The sequence below is a fragment of the Halichoerus grypus genome, chromosome 8 (genome assembly GCF_964656455.1).
Source record: "Halichoerus grypus chromosome 8, mHalGry1.hap1.1, whole genome shotgun sequence".
Lineage (NCBI taxonomy): Eukaryota > Metazoa > Chordata > Mammalia > Carnivora > Phocidae > Halichoerus > Halichoerus grypus.
This window is the reverse complement of record NC_135719.1, coordinates 88,213,413-88,232,316: the sequence shown is the minus strand read 5'-3', so window position 1 is coordinate 88,232,316 and position 18,904 is coordinate 88,213,413. Positions and strand designations below refer to the sequence as shown.

Below are 18,904 nucleotides of genomic sequence, written 5' to 3'. Positions count from 1 at the left end.
AGCTCTTGAATCTGTATGCCTTTCACCACATTTGGAGCAGTTTTTGGCAAATCTATCTTCTACAGCCATTTTCTTTTCTCCTTTTCTTCTGGGATTCCAGTGGCACAAATGTTACACTTTTTGATGTGTTCCTGCAGATACCTAACACTGTTTACTTTTTTCTCCCAGTCTTTTCACTCTGTTTTTCAGATTGGATAATTTTTATTACCTGTCTTCAAGCTCACTGACTATCTTTTATGGCTTTTGAGCCCATTTAGTGAGGTTTTCCCCCCACTCACATATTGTACCTTTTCTTTCTTTCTTTCTTTCTTTCTTTCTTTCTTTCTTTCTTTCTTCTCTTTCTTTCTTTCTTTCTTTCTTTCTTTCTTTCTTTCTTTCTTTCTTTCTTTCTTTCTTTCTTTCCTTTTTTTTATTCATTTGAGACAGAGAGAGCACAAGCAGGGGGAGATGCAGAGGGAGAGGGAGAAGCAGACTCCCCACTGAACAGGGAGCCTGACGTGGGGCTTGATCCCAGGACCCTGGGATCATGACATGAGCTGTAGGCAGATTCTTAACCATCTGAGCCACCCAGCACCCCTGTACTTTTTATTTCTAAAACTTTCATGTGATTCTTTTTTATGCTTTCTATTTCTCTGTTGAAAACTTCTGTTTCCAATCATTTCAAGAATGTTCACATTTACCTCATAGGGTATAGTTATAATAACTAATTGAGAATCCTCTCTCATAATTTTTTCTTTTTTTTCTTTTCTTTTTTTTGCTTTGCTTTGCTTTGGTTTGGTTTCTCCCCCCCCCCCCCATAATTTAACATCGATTGTCTCAGGCTTGTATCTGTTGACTGCCCCCTTTTTTTTTTCCCCCCAAGGAGGCTCCCTGTGTATTGTGGAGCCCAATGTGAGGCTTGAACTCACGACTCTGAGATCAGGACCTGAGCTGAGATCAAGAGTCAAATAGATGCTCAACCGACTGAGCCACCCAGGCACCTGACTGTCTTTTTCTTGAGTTGGATAGATCAGATTGTACTGATTCTTTGTGTTTCACGTTTTTTTATGGCTCCATGCCCTACGTGGGGCTTGAACTCATGACCCTGAGATTGAGAGTCACATGCTGTCCTGACTGAGTCAGCCAGGCACCCCTGTTTCAAGTTATTTTGGATTTTATCTTAGATATTTGGGATATTGTGAGACTCTGGGTTTTATAACAATCCTCTGGAGATAATGTTGATTTTGTGTTGGCATGCAGTCATTCTGGTTAGATTTAGATTGCAAGTTCTATCTTGCCCTCTGTGGGTGGTGGTTCCAGTGTTAGTGATTTTGTAGCTTTTGTCACAGTGTTTGGGTCTACTCTGTACATGTGTCATTCAGAGTATAATCTGGGACTTGGTGGTGGATTATATCATAGTTCAGTTGTCAAAGTCTTTGCTGCTGTTTTTCAGCTCTGTCCTTCACAGAGCAGTTTGGAGGCAAGCTTAGGACTTGTGTTGGGGATCCTTTTTTGCTCTTTCTTTTCTGAGATTTCCCCTATCTTTTGGCTACCTGGAGCCCTTTTTTACTGGTGTTCTAGCTAGAAAACTGGGGCTTTCGTGATGTTATAGCTACATTTCTTCCCACCTACCTCCCCCTCCACTCTTTTTCCCCCTTGTGCTGGGACTAGACTAGACTGCCCCCAAGGTGAAAGTAGTGAGAGAAAAAGAGAAGATAACAGGATTCTTCTCATGCTCTTTTGACCATACGGGCTCCTTTTCTTAGTTCCCAGTTGTTTCCAGCGCCTTAGACGCTCATGCCGTCTTTACTGCACTATGCATGTGTCACTCAGGGTTTAGTGTGAGGCTTAACTCTGAGGCTAGCCTTGGGAGCCAGGCAGGGAATAAGAAGCCCCAGGATTTCTCCCCACACTCTCTGGCTCACAGACACCCTCTTTCTTGGTTTTCTCTGAGTTTATGTTCTGTGTTCCTGCTACATAGTTTGAAGACTTGACCCATCAACGGATCAAACCAGAAAAGAAAAGAGGAAAGGAAAAAAGCCCCTGAAACTCACTTCCATCATGGGTCCTTACTTAGTTTTGACTTCCTTCCCCAGTCCATCTTCTGTGTACTTTTCAGAGTCCTCAGATAGTTGCTTTTTTTTGTCCAAGGTTTTTGTTTGTAATCATTAGGAGAAATAGGCTATAATAAACTTACTGTAGTTGACTTGCCCCAAACTTTAAATTTATTTTCTGGGAATTGCAAAATGCACTTGTTTCAGAAATTTGGAAAAATCAGAAAAGCTTAGAGAATGAGAAGTTTAGAGAATGAGAAATTTGGAAAAATCAGAAAAGTTTAGATAAGTTTTTAGAGAAATTACCTGTAATTGCATTATCTAGTAATAAGTCATTTTAACTTTTTCCTCTAGTTTTTTCTCTGTATATTTTAACACGGTGAACACCGTAATGGATATGGTTTTTTTTTTACCTAATATTCTTATTAAACAATATTTGTATCACAATATGTTTTTAGTAAGTACCTCCATAAAACCTGTATAATCTGTCATATGGATGTGTCATATACTTAATCATGCCCTTGTTATTAGATACATGGTTCATGTCACTGTGACCATCTTTGTATATACATTTTTGCCTGATAACTTTCTTTTTTTTTTTAAAGATTTTATTTATTTATTTGAGAGAGAGAATGAGAGACAGAGAGCATGAGAGGGAGGAGGGTCAGAGGGAGAAACAGACTCCCTGCCGAGCAGGGAGCCCGATGCGGGACTCGATCCCGGGACTCCAGGATCGTGACCTGAGCCGAAGGCAGTCGCTTAACCAACTGAGCCACCCAGGCGCCCGCCTGATAACTCTTTTGAGCTCTTGACTTAACAGTTCATATAAGAGGAAATCAAAGTTTTCTTAATCTGTTTCAGATAATATTTAATTATTTTTTGAAGTCTGATCCAGTGTGTTTGTTTATAATTATCTTCTTATAACCATCTTCAAAATGGTATTGCTTTTGATAGAGGACCTTGTGATTTTTGATTCTTTTGAACTTTAGAGTTCATTGTAGGAAAATTTAATTGCAGGTAATGTAATAAGTTTTCAGTCCTTGGAGGAATGAATGAGTAAGTTAGTGAATTTTGATTTTTATATTTTAAGGGAAAATGGAACGGAGATTTTTTTTTTTTTTAAGATTTTTTTTTTTTTTTTAAAGATTTTTATTTATTTGAGAGAGAGAATGAGATAGAGACAGACACAGCATGAGAGGGAGGAGCGTCAGAGGGAGAAGCAGACTTCCTGCTGAGCAGGGAGCCCGATGTGGGACTCGATCCTGGGACTCCAGGATCATGACCTGAGCTGAAGGCAGTCGCTTAACCAACTGAGCCACCCAGGCGCCCTTTTTTTTTAAGATTTAAGATTTTATTTATTTGCGAGAGAGAGAATGAGAGACAGAGAGCATGAGAGGGAGGAGGGTCAGAGGGAGAAGCAGACTCCCTGCTGAGCAGGGAGCCCGATGTGGGACTCGATCCCGGGACTCCAGGACTGAGCCAAAGGCAGTCGCTTAACCAACTGAGCCACCCAGGCACCCTGGAATGGAGATTTTAAAATGATGCTAATATATGCCCAGCATAGTTTTGTATCTGCCTCCATTGTGTGTTCATATGGAAATAAGGTCTGTATTAGAAATACAGAAATAAAATATGAATGATTGAATTTATTTTGGAGTAAATTTTTCGTGATTCTAATTAGAGATTCTCTATAGCCTGAAGTGCTTGTCTGTGTGTATATGCATACAGCTTTAGGTTCTTCTGTATTTTCTTGGTGGGGATTTGAAGAATTCTGTGTTTAATTTTAAAAGTATATTAATTCGGGGCGCCTGGGTGGCTCAGTCGTTAAGCGCCTGCCTTCGGCTCAGGTTGTGATCCCAGGGTCCTGGGATCGAGCTCCGCATCAGGCTCCCTGCTCCGCGGGAAGCCTGCTTCTCCCTCTCCCACTCCCCCTGCTTGTGTTCCCTCTCTCGCTGTGTCTCTCTCTGTCAAATAAATAAGTAAAATCTTGAAAAAAAAAAATAAAAGTTTATTCTTGGGGCACCTGGGGGCTCAGTCAGTTAAGTATCTGCCTTTGGCTCAGGTCATGATCCCAGGGTCCTGGGATGGAGCCCTGGGTCAGGCTCCACGCTCAGCAGGGAGCCTGCTTTTTCTTCTCCCTCTGCCTGCTGCTTCCCCTGCTTGTGCTCTGTCTCTGTCGTTAAATAAACAAACAAATAAATAAAATCTTTAAAAAAAAAGATAAGAAGAGTGAAAATACCCCTAATCGACAACTGAAGAGACAGCTTTATTTTTTTAATTTTCTTTAAAGATTTTATTCGTTTATTTGACGGAGAGAGACATAGCAAGAGAGGGAACACAGCAGGGGGAGTGGGAGAGGTAGAAGCAGGCTTCCCGCCGAGCAGGGAGCCTGATGTGGGGCTCGATCCCAGGACTCTGGGATCATGACCTGAGCCGAAGGCAGACGCTTAACGACTGAGCCACCCAGGCGCCCTGAAGAGACCGTTTTAAGGTATTACCTGTTTATATTAAAATGGCTGCTGTTTTTTTATTTTTTAATTTTTTTAAAGATTTTATTTATTTGGCAGAGAGAGACATAGCAAGAGAGGGAACACAAGCAGGGGGAGTGGGAGAGGGAGAAGCAGGCTTCCCGCCGAGCAGGGAGCCCAATGTGGGGCTCTATCCCAGGACCCTGGGGTCACGACCTGAGCTGAAGGCAGACGCTTAACGACTGAGCCACCCAGGCGCCCCTTTTTTTTTTATTTTAAAGATCTATTTATTTATGTGTGAGAGAGAGAGAGTGTGTGTGAGTGTTGGGGGAGGGTTGGAGAGAGAGAAGGCAGATGCTTAACCGACTGAGCCACCCAGGTGTCCCAATACACAGCTTAAAAAGCTACTAAGATATATACACTAAAATTTGGAGGAAAAAGAATTCCACTAAAACGTTTAGAGTATTACCTTTTGTGTTATCTGTAGCCCATTTAAAGCTTAGTTTGTGCAGAGAAGTTAGAATAATGTATTTTATGTCGTATAATTGAGATTTCTACTAAATGTAAGTCATAGTCTTTCATATTTTAAGTGTTGATAAAATATAAAGGATATTATTGGTACCTCACAAATTCTGCTTTTGATTATATAGCAGGCGTTAGACTATTCATAGGCGGTAAGGAGAACTAAAGTTAGTTAGTTCAGTATGGTGCCAGTATACTGAGCTAAGTGTTAAATATATATAATTTTATTTAATTTTCATATCATCCATATGAAGTTGGTATTTTTTAGATATTATCTTTGCTTTACAAATGAGGAAACAGGACCACAAAGGTTACAAAGTTTTTGTATGTTTTATCCTTATCTGTTAAACCCCAGATCACCACTTGTTCTAATAAAACATTAATTGAACAATGTCCCTGGCCTTCAGGACATTTTAATGTAAATAAGGAAATAAAGTGGTAGATTAAATAGTGTGGGCACTGTTTGTATGAGGTTTTAGGAACATGAAAGTACCACTTAGTGATTTGGGGAGGTTAGGGAAGGTTTTACAGAGCAGTTGATGTTTGAGCTGAGTATTGAATAGGAATTTTTTTTTTTTTTTAAGATTTTATTTATTTATTTGACAGAGAGATAGTGAGAGCAGGAACACAAGCAGGGGGAGTGCGAGAGGGAGAGGCAGGCTTCCCACGGAGCAGGGGTCCTGTTGCGGGGCTCTGTCCCAGGACCCTGGGATCATGACCTGAGCTGAAGGCAGACGCTTAATGACTGAGCTACCCAGGTGCCCCAGGAATGTTTTTTTTAAACATGGTTTCAAGTTAATGCTGCTACCTTTAACTGTTGGTAACTTGATATTTTCAGCAGTTATGAAATTAGCATGTGAGTATTGTTCTGGAAACAAAAGCAATGTGAGAAATACTGCCTAATACAGATGCAGACACAGTATTGAATGTGATGTAATATGTTACAGTTTTTACTTGTTACTTTATTAATTTTTGATGTGAAGAATTTAGTAATCCGTGGTATAATATGATTTCTTTCACTACAGATGTCCTCCTCGCACTTTCTTACCAGCCCTCTGCAAAATTTTTCTTGATGAAAGTGCTCCAGACAATGTGTTAGAGGTGACAGCCCGTGCCATCACATACTATCTGGATGTATCTGCAGAATGCACCCGAAGGATTGTTGGGGTTGATGGAGCTATAAAAGCACTTTGTAATCGTTTAGTTGTGGTCGAGCTTAATAACAGGACTAGCCGGGACTTAGCTGAACAATGTGTAAAGGTAAGTCTTAATTATTTACTGGCCCATTTGAAGATCACTAGAGAATAAAAAATATATTTTGCTAAAAAAAGAAAATTCTTTCATTATTTTTACTTTATTGAGAGTGGTTGACAACAGTGGAAGTCATGGTCCTTGTGGCACCAAAGAGGATCCCTTATAGCTTGGGAAAAGAAGTCTTATCTTCGAAGGAAAATTGTAGGTCACTGATAATGCTCTTCTGTGCTGGCTCTTGGGTTCCTGGTAACTTTTGAGATAGGTAATCCCTGTTCTTAGCCAAAATGATTTTGTATGAAAATAGTAATGACAACAACTAATACTGATTATTAGAGTCAGGCATTATGCTAAACACTTTACATGTTTTAACTCACTTAGTCTTCATGACAACTTTATATGAGGTGGGTGCTGCTAATATCAGCATTTCTATTTTTTATTTGAAAAAAATTCAAGCATCCTGAGGTTAAGTAACTTGGTTGGTGGTGATACAAGTAGTTCATGGCAGAGCCAGGATTGAAAAATTAGGAGTTTGAAATTAGGAAGTCTGGTTCGAGGGCCCATGGATTTAACTATTTTTTTATACTTCCTTTAGAGTAGCTGTTTTGTTTTATTCCTGGTGGGACTAATTATAAACTTTATGTGACTTTGAAAGCACCAGTGCTGGGTCAGTAATTTATTAAAACTACTTGATGAAAACATTTAGACTATCCTTGATTTTTTGTTTATGATTCCTGTTTCATTCTTGTTAAGATTCTTGCTGCCATAGGCCAGCAGTTTTCAAACTTTCTGTCTCAGGATCCCTTTACAAGTCTTATTATTGAGGGGCCCTCAAAGAGCCTTTGTTTATGTAGGTTATCTCTATCTTTACTATATTAGATATTAAAACAAATTTAGAACATATATTTATCTGAAAATAACAAACTCATTATGTGTTAACATACATTTTTAATGAAAAAATTATTTCCTGAACAAATGGAAAATTAATGAGAATAGTAGCATTGTTAAGCATTTTTGTATGTCTCTTTAATAATGTCTGGCTTACTAGAAGAAGTCGGGCGGATCCTCGTATCTACTTCTGCATTTAGTCTGTTGCTATATCACATATAGCTTTTCAAAAATTCCACCTTACACTCCTGAGAGAATGAGAATGAAAAAGATAATTACTGTCATGGTATTGGTATTACGAAAAAAGCTTTAACTTCAAGGATCTTTGAAAATGTCTTCCCCACACTTTGAGAGCTGCTGTTACAGGTGTTAATATCTTGATTTTCTGCCTCTGTGTCTGTAGATTTATTTCTGTCTCTAGACTCAGAAAAGAGGTATCTATTTTCCTGTTTAGAGCTGTTTTTCTCTTATTCTCTCTTTTTAAAATTTAATGAATTAATTAATTTTAGAGAGCGTGAGTATGCGAGCAGGGGGAGGGGCAGAAGGAGAAAGAATCTCAAGCAGACTCCGCACTTGAGTGTGGAGCCTGACTCAGGGCTTGATCTCACATCCCTGAGCTCATGACCTGAGCTGAAAACAAGAGTTGGACACCCAAATGACTGAGTCACCCAGGTGCGCTTCTGTCTTACTCTCTTGATCATAATACTTCATGTTTCCTCTGGGACTGTAATTTTACTCCATTCTTTATTCATTGACTCATACTATTTCAAACTCTTGTCTTTTACACCCTGCTCTCCCTTTTTCTGTTTCCTTTGCAGATTATTGTTATTAATTTATTCTTAAATTTCTAAGGTTCTTTTTTTACCTTCTTAAAATTATGACTTTGCCTAGATAATCTCATCTATCACCATCAATTCCATTCATTTGTATATGGCCCTCATGTCTATCTGTAGACCTGACCTCTCTCTTGAGTTCTAGACTCCATATACAAAGGCTTGTTGGACAGCTCCAATAGCTGTCTGAATTCATGATCTTTTACTACAAATACAGTTATTTTGATAATTGGCATCAGATTTACCCACTGTAGGCAGAAACCCTGCTTTATCTTTTCTTTCCTTTTTTCCACCCCACACATGATGAAGTGATTTTCTAGTTTATTTCCTTTTGTTTGTCTCTGTTATTATTGCCTTAGTTAAGCTTTCATCCTCTCTTAAATATTAATGCTTGAAATTTTTTTTTGCATTTACCTCTATATTCTCCCTATGGCCCATTCCCAGTTATTAACTGGAAATCTGATCATACTGTTTTTCTGCTTAAAACATTTTTCTCAAAAAAACCCACATTTTTCGAGCTTAAAGAATAGAGTCTAAATTTTCTGGTATGCCTATAAGATCTGTGGACCCTATTAACTCTTTAGTTCTACCCGAACTCCTTAAACATCAACATAATTTGGAAAATAAAAGTTAATTTTTAAAAAATTTTTATTTACTTATTGGACAGAGAGAGAGAACAAGCGCACGTACCTGCAAGCAGGGGGAGGGCAGGCAGAGGGAGAGGGAGAGGCAGGCTCCTGGCAGAGCAGGGGGGGGCCCGATGCGGAAATCAATCTCAGGACCCAGGTGCCCCTGAAAGTTAATTTTTCATGCTTTGACATTCATAGATTGTGTGAGGATGATGAATAATGTAATAGCAAGCATTTATTTATTGATTTCATGTGTAGGAACTTTGTAAACTTCTGCTAAGTTATTTTAGTTGCTTAACTTGCCACGCCGGCTTCACCATCTGAACCTACACTGTTTGATACGATAGCCATATGGGACATTTCAAATGTGGCTACCCCAAATTAAGATGTGCTATAAGGATAAAATACACTTGGGATTTTGAAGACTTAGTATATTAAAGAATATGGGGCGCCTCGGTGGCTCTGTTGGTTGAGCATCTGACTCAATTTTGGTTCAGGTTGTGATCCCATGGTTATGGGATCACTCCCCGTGTGGGGCTCCACACTCAGTGGGGAGTCTGCTTGGGATTCTCTCTCTCCTTTCCCTCTGCCCCTCCTCCTGCTTATGCTCTCCCTCCCTCTCTCTAAAATAAATATATATATACATATATATATATTTTAAAGATTTTATTTATTTGACACAGAGAGAGAGAGAGAGGGCTAGAGAGACAAGTGGGGCAAACAGTAGAGGGACAGGAGAAGCAGACTCCCCACTGAGCAAGGAACCTGATGCGGAACTCAGTGCCAAGACCCTGGGATCATGACCTGACCTGAAAGCAGATGCTTAACTGACTGAGCCACCGAGGCAACCCTATATATTTTTTTTAATCAGAAAGAGAGAGAGTGTGAGCACAAACGGGGAGTGGCAGGCAAATGGTGAAGCAAGCTCCCTGCTGAGCAAGGAACCCGATGTGGGGCTCAATCCCAGGACCTTAGGATCATGACCTGAGCCAAGGGCAGCCGCTTAACTGGCTGAGCTACCCAGGCGTCCCTAAAAAAAAAATAAATTATTAAAAAAAAAAACCTTTAAAAAAATACATTAAAGAATGTAAAATACATCAAGTTTTAACTTTGGTAACGTTGAAATGATGATGCCTTACATATACTGGGCTAAATTAAATATAATCAAATTAATTTGTTGTGCTTTTTAAAATGTGGCTACTAATAAATTTGGAGGGCACATTGTGTTTTCTGTGATGCTAGAAAATTAAAATTGGCCTTACTGTATTCTTTTGTTAATTTTGATTTACTGTTGTAGGTGTTAGAACTGATATGTACTCGTGAGTCAGGAGCAGTCTTTGAGGCTGGTGGTTTGAATTGTGTGCTTACCTTCATTCGTGACAGTGGACACTTGGTTCATAAAGATACCTTGCACTCTGCCATGGCTGTGGTATCAAGACTCTGTGGCAAAATGGAACCTCAAGATTCTTCTTTAGAAATTTGTGTGGAATCTCTTTCTAGTTTATTAAAACATGAAGATCATCAGGTAAATAAATCACTGTTTTATACTTTGTATTCAAAAAGTGACTTTATAGTGTCCTTATTTATAACTTTGATACACTGTTATTTGAACTTTTCAGTTGATGAACTAGAGGTAATTCCATTTTCTCTTTTTCTCTTTTTTTTAAGATTTTTTTAGTTTTTATTTATTTGACAGAGAGCGAAGGAGGGAACACAAGCAGGGGGAGCAGGAGAGGGAGAAGCAGGCTTCCTGCTGAGCAGGGAGCCCGATGCGGGGCTCAATCCCAGGACCCTGGGACCATGACCTGAGCCAAAGGCAGACGCTTAACGACTGAGCCACCCAGGCGCCCCAGAAATACATAATTTTTAAAGCTGCATTATACTTAGTGTAGTTTGTTGATTCAGCACAATTTTGTTGACTTAGAAAGATAGTTCTCATTGAAGTAAAATAACAGTATTTAAAATATCTTACGTGTAAAGTTTTTTCAATTAGCATACTTTAGAAAATAAAACTTGACTTTTAAATGCGTTTTACTATTCTGTTAATTATTTTTGGTTGATATTCACAGATTATTTTGGCAGAGTTGTTCATAATAATAGTTAACACTTACTGAGCTTTTACTGTCCATCTCGTTTCTTTACATATATCATCTTATTTAAGCATGGACAGTGAATTATAGGTACTATTATCCCCATTTTATAACTAATGGAACTGAGGCCTTGAGCAGTTAAGCAATATCTTTGGTTCATACTTTAGCAGAATGTGGAGCCAGGGTTAAAATCTAGACAGATGATATGCCTTATATCTTTGCTACAGCTGCCTTATGATCTTAGGAATGAAATTAGCAGTACCAGTCATTTTTAGGTGAATTTTATTATCCATATGCTTTTTCTTGATATCACTAGGTTTCCGATGGAGCTCTTCGGTGTTTTGCATCACTCGCTGACCGATTTACCCGTCGTGGTGTTGACCCAGCTCCGTTAGCCAAGCATGGATTAACCGAGGAGCTGTTATCTCGCATGGCTGCTGCTGGTGGTACAGTTTCCGGGCCGTCATCCGCTTGTAAACCAGGCCGCAGCACTACAGGAGCGCCCTCCACAGCTGCAGATTCCAAATTGAGTAACCAGGTGTCAACAATTGTAAGCCTGCTCTCAACACTTTGCAGAGGCTCTCCAGTAGTCACACACGTAAGAGTGTTTTTGAATCTTTGATTTTTAATCTTTCGGTAAAAGTATTTTTGTGTAATGCAAATATATTAAACGTTTCTCCCTTTCCCTTTCTAGGATCTCCTGAGGTCGGAACTTCCAGATTCAATTGAAAGTGCATTGCAGGGTGATGAAAGATGTGTGCTTGATACCATGCGTTTGGTCGACCTTCTCTTGGTGCTATTATTTGAAGGACGGAAAGCTTTGCCAAAGTCTAGTGCTGGATCTACAGGCAGAATCCCAGGACTTAGGAGATTGGATAGCTCTGGGGAGCGCTCACATCGGCAGCTTATAGACTGTATTCGAAGTAAAGATACCGATGCGCTTATAGATGCAATTGACACAGGAGGTCGGAAAATATTTTTTAAAATATAAAAAAAACTGAGATAGGAATTATATGGGCAATTTCTAGTTTCTAGATTTTAGACAGTATTTTTAGCATTTGTGCCAATAGAATGGCCAGCCTCTTCTGTATCCTCTCCTCTCTAATTATCAGCCTGGTGCATGGTAAGACCTGAGTAAATGCCTACTAAATTAGTAAATGAAATTATTTATTTAAGGATACTAGTACCCTGTTAAATTGTGTTATATATTTAGTTTTTTTTTCTTCTTCCTTATTTTATGTTTATTTTTAAGGCTTAATGCCTTGTGAATCCTCAGTGGTTTAAAAATTTTAGAATACCTTTTCTTAGCAGAATTTGTTGGTGGATTATTTACTACTGTAGAGTTGACCTAAATGTTTAAAATTGACTCTGTATGTAGTGATTATTAGTAACAATCTTTTAATGGTTTCCACTGTAGAAAAGTTCAGTATTATTTTGTTGGAGTTTTAAAAATTTATTTTTCTCCTTCAAATTTCCAGCCTTTGAAGTAAATTTTATGGATGATGTGGGTCAGACTCTATTAAACTGGGCCTCTGCTTTTGGAACTCAGGAAATGGTAAGCTAATAAATAAAAACTAGTGTTTTAAATCAAAGATAGAACTATTCATAAGGCAACTTTATGATTCTTCATAATTTTACAGGTAGAATTTCTTTGTGAAAGAGGTGCTGATGTTAATAGGGGTCAGAGGTCATCATCATTACATTATGCTGCATGTTTTGGAAGACCTCAAGTAGCAAAGGTAAAATCCAGGTTTTTAAATTATTAATTTAATATTTAACATTTACATGGTTCCAAAATTAGAATGATATAAAAGCTTTTATTCTGATAACTCATGCTTCCATGCCATCTCCATTCACTCCATTCCGCATTGTTCACTATAGGTAAGCGTGTTTTGTTTATCTTTTTAGTGTTTCTTAACATAGATGCAAGCAAAAAGATATATGCTTATTCCCTCATTTTCTAATACAAAATGTAACATATTGCATACACTGATTTATACTTTACTTTTTTCCTTTAATAGTATATATTGAAGACCTCTTCCTATTAGTATTTGTATAACTTTTTTACATCAGTATTCTTGCCCTGTGTGGATATACTGCACATTTATTCAACCAATTACCTGTTGCTAAACACTTTTAATTTTTCCAATTTCTTACTCTTGGCACCCAATAATTTTGTACATATTTGTGTTGTTTTTATTTATCATTAAAGCAAATAATTTATTTGCTGAAGAATCATAATATCTTTGATTCTCAGATTAGCAAAGGACATTGGAAAGTTCTTTTTATAGTTAGAAATTGAGGAGGTCCAGAGAAGTCAAATGATAAGGGTTGAACCAAATGTGTGGATGATCTAGGTCTCTAGAGTCTTCATAATGTGAAGTAATTTGGCACAGTGCAGTGTTAGTCTGCTGCTAAGTCAGGCACACTTGGATTCAGGCTTCAGCTTATTAGCAAGATGGTTGTGTGGCCTTGGGCAAGTTTCTTCAGTTTGACTTGCAGTTTTTTCAATTAAATGTGTATACATTCATAGCATGATTATTGTTATAATTAGAAAAAAATACATAAAAAACACATAGTATAGTAGTCAACACATCGTAGATGCTCACATGGTAGCTTCTGTTATTGTCGTCTTTACACTATACAAAAATTTGGGGAAACAACTTAGCTTTCTAACTTGGGAAAGGTGTTCTCTTCAAGGTCAAATTCCGTCAATTTTAATTGGTTAGTTTTTAAAGAGAAAGATGCTTCTAAGGATGACAAAAAAAGTTTTATTGACCCATTTTCTTTTGATCTGTACTGTTTTGCAGTTATGAGTGGTTGGGTGGGAGAGAAGAAGCCAAATGAATTGTATCTCACCCTAACCTGATTTGATTATATGTCAGTGTATAGTGAGCGATAGCTGCTATTACTAATAATGATACAGTAGGTACGACTCACTGAGCACAGAAACTCTGTGCTAGCCAGTGTCTTTAGGTATTTAACATGTCTTACCATTTAATCTTCATAGATATTTCTGTTTTTAATTGATTCTAAGATACACCTCCACTTTCCCCCTCACCCCTCCATGCACATTTTAACATCTCTTAAATAGGAAAATGTTGTATAATTGCTGTTGACCCGATAGAAAGTGCAGCATAGTTATCATTACCTATTCGTGCAACAGGAATAAAAAATTCTGTCTGATAGAGAAGCACTCAGAAATGCTGCATCATTAATGTCTTTATGGCACAGGTAATAGCATTGTTTGTAGAAATATAAATATTGCTGATTTTGAATAAAAAAATAGTTAATTATGAAGAATTGTGCTCAGAATGTGAAGTTCCGGAATACCTTATAGTTCATTTATATTTTCTTACTTATGTTTGTTCACGTAATGTGTGGAAAAAAAATCTTAAGTTTAAAAAATTTCTTTCAGTAAGTTTAAAAAAAAAAATTCCAAGCAATAAGAAAGCATGTTACAAAATTTAACTGGCTTTTTTTTTTCTTTCTTAGTGATAGTTAGTGATATATCTAATAATCTGTGGCATCCTACATTTGATAAAATACTGAATTATTATGATTCAGCATTTGGATTTTTTAGCCAGTACTGTGTACTTTCCAGATGTGTGTATGTATTCACTTACTTGTCAGATATATCTATTACATCATAACAAAGTTAGAAAAACTGCCACTCTGAGGCTGATAAGAAAAACATGAGATGTGTTCTCTGTTCAAAAGACCTTACAGTCTGTTGGGGAGAGAGTCCAGTGTCCATTAAAAATTGGTGAACAATGTGAATTAGTATTTAAGACGTAAATTTTGTAGTTCATTCTAGAATTGATTTACCTTGGTAATTGGCAGTATATAGGAAATGAGGAAGATGATTACCATGTCACAAATATACTCTGTTACCTCTCTGTTAAAGAAATTGGGAGGAGGAGTTTGAAGGAAAAGTAGGTTCCACATGTGAACGTACTTAATTTGAGTTGTTAATAAATAACCAAGTGTGGGGCGCCTGGGTGGCTCAGTTGTTAAGTGTCTGCCTTCGGCTCAGGTCATGAAACCAGGGTCCTGGGATCGAGCCCCACGTCGGGCTCCCTGCTCGGTGGGAGACCTGCTTCTCCTTCTCCCACTCCCCCTGCTTGTGTTCCCTCTCTCGCTGTGTCTCTCTCTGTCAAATAAATAAATAAAATCTTTAAAAATAAATAAATAAATAAATAACCAAGTGAAATTAATCTATAATTTTTTCAAGATCTAGATAGACCATTTTTGAGGTGATATGTGCAAAATAGTGATTTGAATTGGTGCCTGCTTAAGTAATTGTGAGTCTGAAATCTGTGGGTGCAATTTGGATTGCAGAGTTGGATATTGAAGAAATAAAGTGTTAATTCTTATATTCACATGAAATGCTTTTCTTTTCTAGACTCTGTTACGGCATGGTGCAAACCCAGATCTGAGAGATGAAGATGGGAAAACTCCGTTAGATAAAGCTCGGGAAAGGGGCCATAGTGAAGTAGTAGCTATTCTTCAGTCTCCAGGTGAGTGGGACAATCTTTCCTTTTACATCTGCTGTTATTTTTCAGCTTCACTTTTACAGATACAGCTTCTTGTGTATATATTAACATTATATAAATGAACTATTCCTATGAAGTCAAGTAATTATATGCACATACCTTAACATGTGATAAACCTTTAACAGTATACCGTTCAGTGTTCTTTGAGACTGGGTGCATGATTCCAGAATAACAAACCAAAAGTTTTTTTTTTTTTTTTTAAAGATTTTATGTATTTATTTGTCAGAGAGAGAGAGCACAAGCGCACACAAGCAGGGGGAGCGGCAGGCAGGGGGAGAAGCAGGCTCCCCCCTGAGCAAGGATCCCCACACGGGGCTTGATCCCAGGACCCTGGGATCATGACCTGAGCCGAAGGCAGACGCTTAACCGACTGAGCCACCCAGGTGTCCCAAAAACCAAAAGTTTAAGGGGCATGGGAATGTCATAAAGAATAGTTGGGTATTGTGTAGATGAAGTACTTTGACCAAATTTTTAAGTTCTGACAGAGTAAATGAATGTGGAACCTTTGTGAAATAATTTCTAGAATCAAGTGGAATATCCAAAATTATTTCCCTAAGCTGTGATTCAGCTCACTGGTGGGACTGACGTTCTTTAGTATTCTTGTGCTTGTTTCAGCAGCACATGTACTAAAAAAAATTGGAATAGTATTATTCTTACAAATGTCTTTGATAGATACAGTATCTTTTAATTTCAGTTTAATTATTGTTAATTAGGGATACTTTTTTTTTCCCTTAAATATTTATTTGAGAGAGAGAGCACATTCAAGTGTGGGGAGGGGCAGAGGGAGAGGGAGAGAGAGAATCTCAAGCAAACTCCCTGCTGAATGTGGGGCCTGATGCAGGGCTCAGTCCCACGACCCTCAGATCACAACCCCAGCCAAAATCAAGAGTTGGATGCTCAACTGACTGAGCCAACCAGGTGCCCCAGGGATAATTATAGTTTGAAATTCGGTACCTCTTAATGTTTTTTTTTTATTGAAAGAAAAATTTTCCAAGAATTTATTTTATTGAAAAATATTTGTCTGCAGGTGATTGGATGTGTCCAGTTAATAAAGGAGATGATAAGAAAAAGAAAGATACAAACAAAGATGAAGAAGAATGTAATGAGCCAAAAGGAGATCCAGAAATGGCACCCATATACTTGAAAAGGTTATTGCCAGTGTTTGCACAGACATTTCAGCAAACTATGTTGCCTTCAATAAGGTAGTTATTCATAGTATCTGTGTTTACTAAATTATGCCAGTCATATAGTTCTATTTATCTCCCTTTTCCAGAAGGATTGAAGTTTATCTTAATACTGAAAAGGTATGGTAAGAATAAAATTTAGATTGGAAATTTGATTGGAGAGTTAAATATTTTCTTATGATGATCTGACTTGAGTTTTGAAAATCAAGAAGACTAGTTTTGTAGCTTGCTGAGTATCAGCTTTAGAGAAATTCTGGTAAGTACAGCAAACATTTATTGAGCTTTATGGAGGCTTTTTTGGTAGAGGCAATGCGAGATGTCATTGGAGAGTTAACTAAAGAAATGGGACTTGGTTTTTGCTTCCTGTTCCGTTCCTTGCAGGCTAGTGAGGAAGATATGAGTAATAAAAGTGAGTAGTAAGTGATAGATTAGACATACCGTCAGAGTTCTCTGGGAATATACATGATTTAACAATTAATTGGGCTGCACAATTGGAGAAAATTTTATGCAGAAGTGAGATTTATTTTTTTATTTTTTTTTTAAAGATTTTATTTATTTATTTGACAGACAGAGACACAGCAAGAGAGGGAACACAAGCAGGGGGAGTGGGAGAGGGAGAAGCAGCGTTCCTGCTGAGTAGGGAGCCCGATGTGGGACTCGATCCCAGAACCCTGGGATCATGATCTGAGCCGAAGGCAGATGCTTAACGACTGAGCCACCCAGGTGCCCCCGGAAGTGAGATTTAAATTTGGGTTTAAAGGATACTTGGGGATTTTGTAGGCAGACAGATTAGAAGGATCACTGGGCAACTTTGTGTGCAAAGGCATGGAGGTATGAGTCAGTCCATCCTGGTACAAATCCTGGTGGCTCTCCTTCTGTAGTGTCATTGCTCTTCATCTGTTGCTAATAGTCTGGTCTGTAGTCTGTAGTTTGGCTACTGCAGTTGCCTCTTAATTAGTCTTTCTTTTCTCTCTTGTTCCTTTATAATCTGTTCCTACATATTAGTCTAATTTATTTTAAAAATCATAATTATGGGACGCCTGGGTGGCTCAGTCGTTATGCGTCTGCCTTCGGCTCAGGTCATGATCCCAGGGTCCTGGGATCGAGCCCCACATCGGGCTCCTTGCTCAGCGGGAAGCCTGCTTCTCCTCTCCCACTCCCCTTGCTTGCGTTTCTTCTCTTGGTTTGTCTCTCTCTGTCAAATAAATAAATAAAATCTTAAAAAAAAAAAAATCATAACTATATCACTTTTTCTGATTTAAACTCTCCAGTGGCTTCTATCTGGCTTGAACTCAAACCTAATTCCTTTTTTTTTTTTTTTTTTAAAGAAAATGAGAGCGTGTGGGCACTGGGGGTGGGGGTAGAGGGAGAGAATCTCACGCAGACTCCCCACTGAGCACAGAGCCCTGACACAGGGCTCGATCTCATGACCCTGAGATCGTGACTTGAGTCGAAATCAAGAGTCGGAGGCTTAACCGACTGAGCCACCCAGGTGCCCTTAAAACCTAACTCCCTAACTCTCAGGCTTGCAAGGTCTTACATAAGCCCCACCCAGCTCTCTGACCTCATTTAGTACTATCTAACCCCTAGCCCATTACACGTACAATAAGCTAGCCTTTTTTCTATTTTTGGAACACCCCAGGTACATCCTTACCTTAGGGCTTTTGTACTTCCCTTTCTTTACTGGAAACTTTTCTTATCCTTCGTTCTTTTGGATGGTTTGTTGTTTCATATCATTTAGGTTTCAGTTTAAATGTTCCATCCACTGATGTTTTTGTCCATCTAATTTAAATTTACCCCTAGGATACCTTTCACATAAATTGTGACGTTTTACTGTCTTTACAGAGCTTTCAGTGTCTGAAATCTTGTTCTTCTTTGACTTTTGTTTGTTTTATTGTCTGTCTCCCCTCCAAAGTGAACTCTTTGAGAGCTGGCCTGTGTACGGCTATATTCCTGCAGAGACAAAGAGGTATAGAACAGGGCTTGATACTTAGTAGGTCCTCAGTAGATATTTAGAGCATGACTAAGTGAGTGTGTTTTGTTAGCAGTTGTAAGTATTTTAATATTAATGGAGTGTGTTTGGATTAATAGGATATGTTTGGATAGCTCAGTGAATAATGTTAAAAAGGTAGACAGGAGCCTTTATGACTTATGAAGGCCTTGGTGGCCCATGCTAATGAGCCATACTCCACAGTTGAAGCAGGGTCATTAAATACCTGTGAGGATATTTGTCACAGCTGATTTTGTGATTTATGAAGATTCCATTGACAGCCCAGTGGAGAAAAGTACTGGAGGAGAGCAAGAATGAAAACAGACTACTTAAGGGTTAATTGCAATATGAACTTCAAACAGTTGCTGGGGGACTGGATTGGTGGGAACAAATTGAAAAGGTTGAGAGATGGGTTGTGTAGGGATTGATGACCAGTTGTGAGAGATGAGGGAGAGGAATG

General features: G+C 38.3%; 1 protein-coding gene across 11 annotated transcripts in view; it reads left to right on the top strand.

Annotated features, from left to right (window-relative positions):
• Window positions 1-18,904, top strand: part of HECTD1 (HECT domain E3 ubiquitin protein ligase 1) — an 86,776-nt gene that overhangs the window by 16,130 nt on the left and 51,742 nt on the right. For all 11 annotated transcript variants that reach the window (XM_036093102.2, XM_078053535.1, XM_036093106.2 and 8 more), the window contains exons 3-10: window positions 6,049-6,283; window positions 9,922-10,149; window positions 11,031-11,312; window positions 11,409-11,679; window positions 12,193-12,269; window positions 12,355-12,453; window positions 15,120-15,234; window positions 16,298-16,472. In XM_036093102.2, coding sequence (XP_035948995.2) covers window positions 6,049-6,283; window positions 9,922-10,149; window positions 11,031-11,312; window positions 11,409-11,679; window positions 12,193-12,269; window positions 12,355-12,453; window positions 15,120-15,234; window positions 16,298-16,472 — 1,482 coding nt within the window. The remainder of the gene's footprint in view (window positions 1-6,048; window positions 6,284-9,921; window positions 10,150-11,030; window positions 11,313-11,408; window positions 11,680-12,192; window positions 12,270-12,354; window positions 12,454-15,119; window positions 15,235-16,297; window positions 16,473-18,904) is intronic.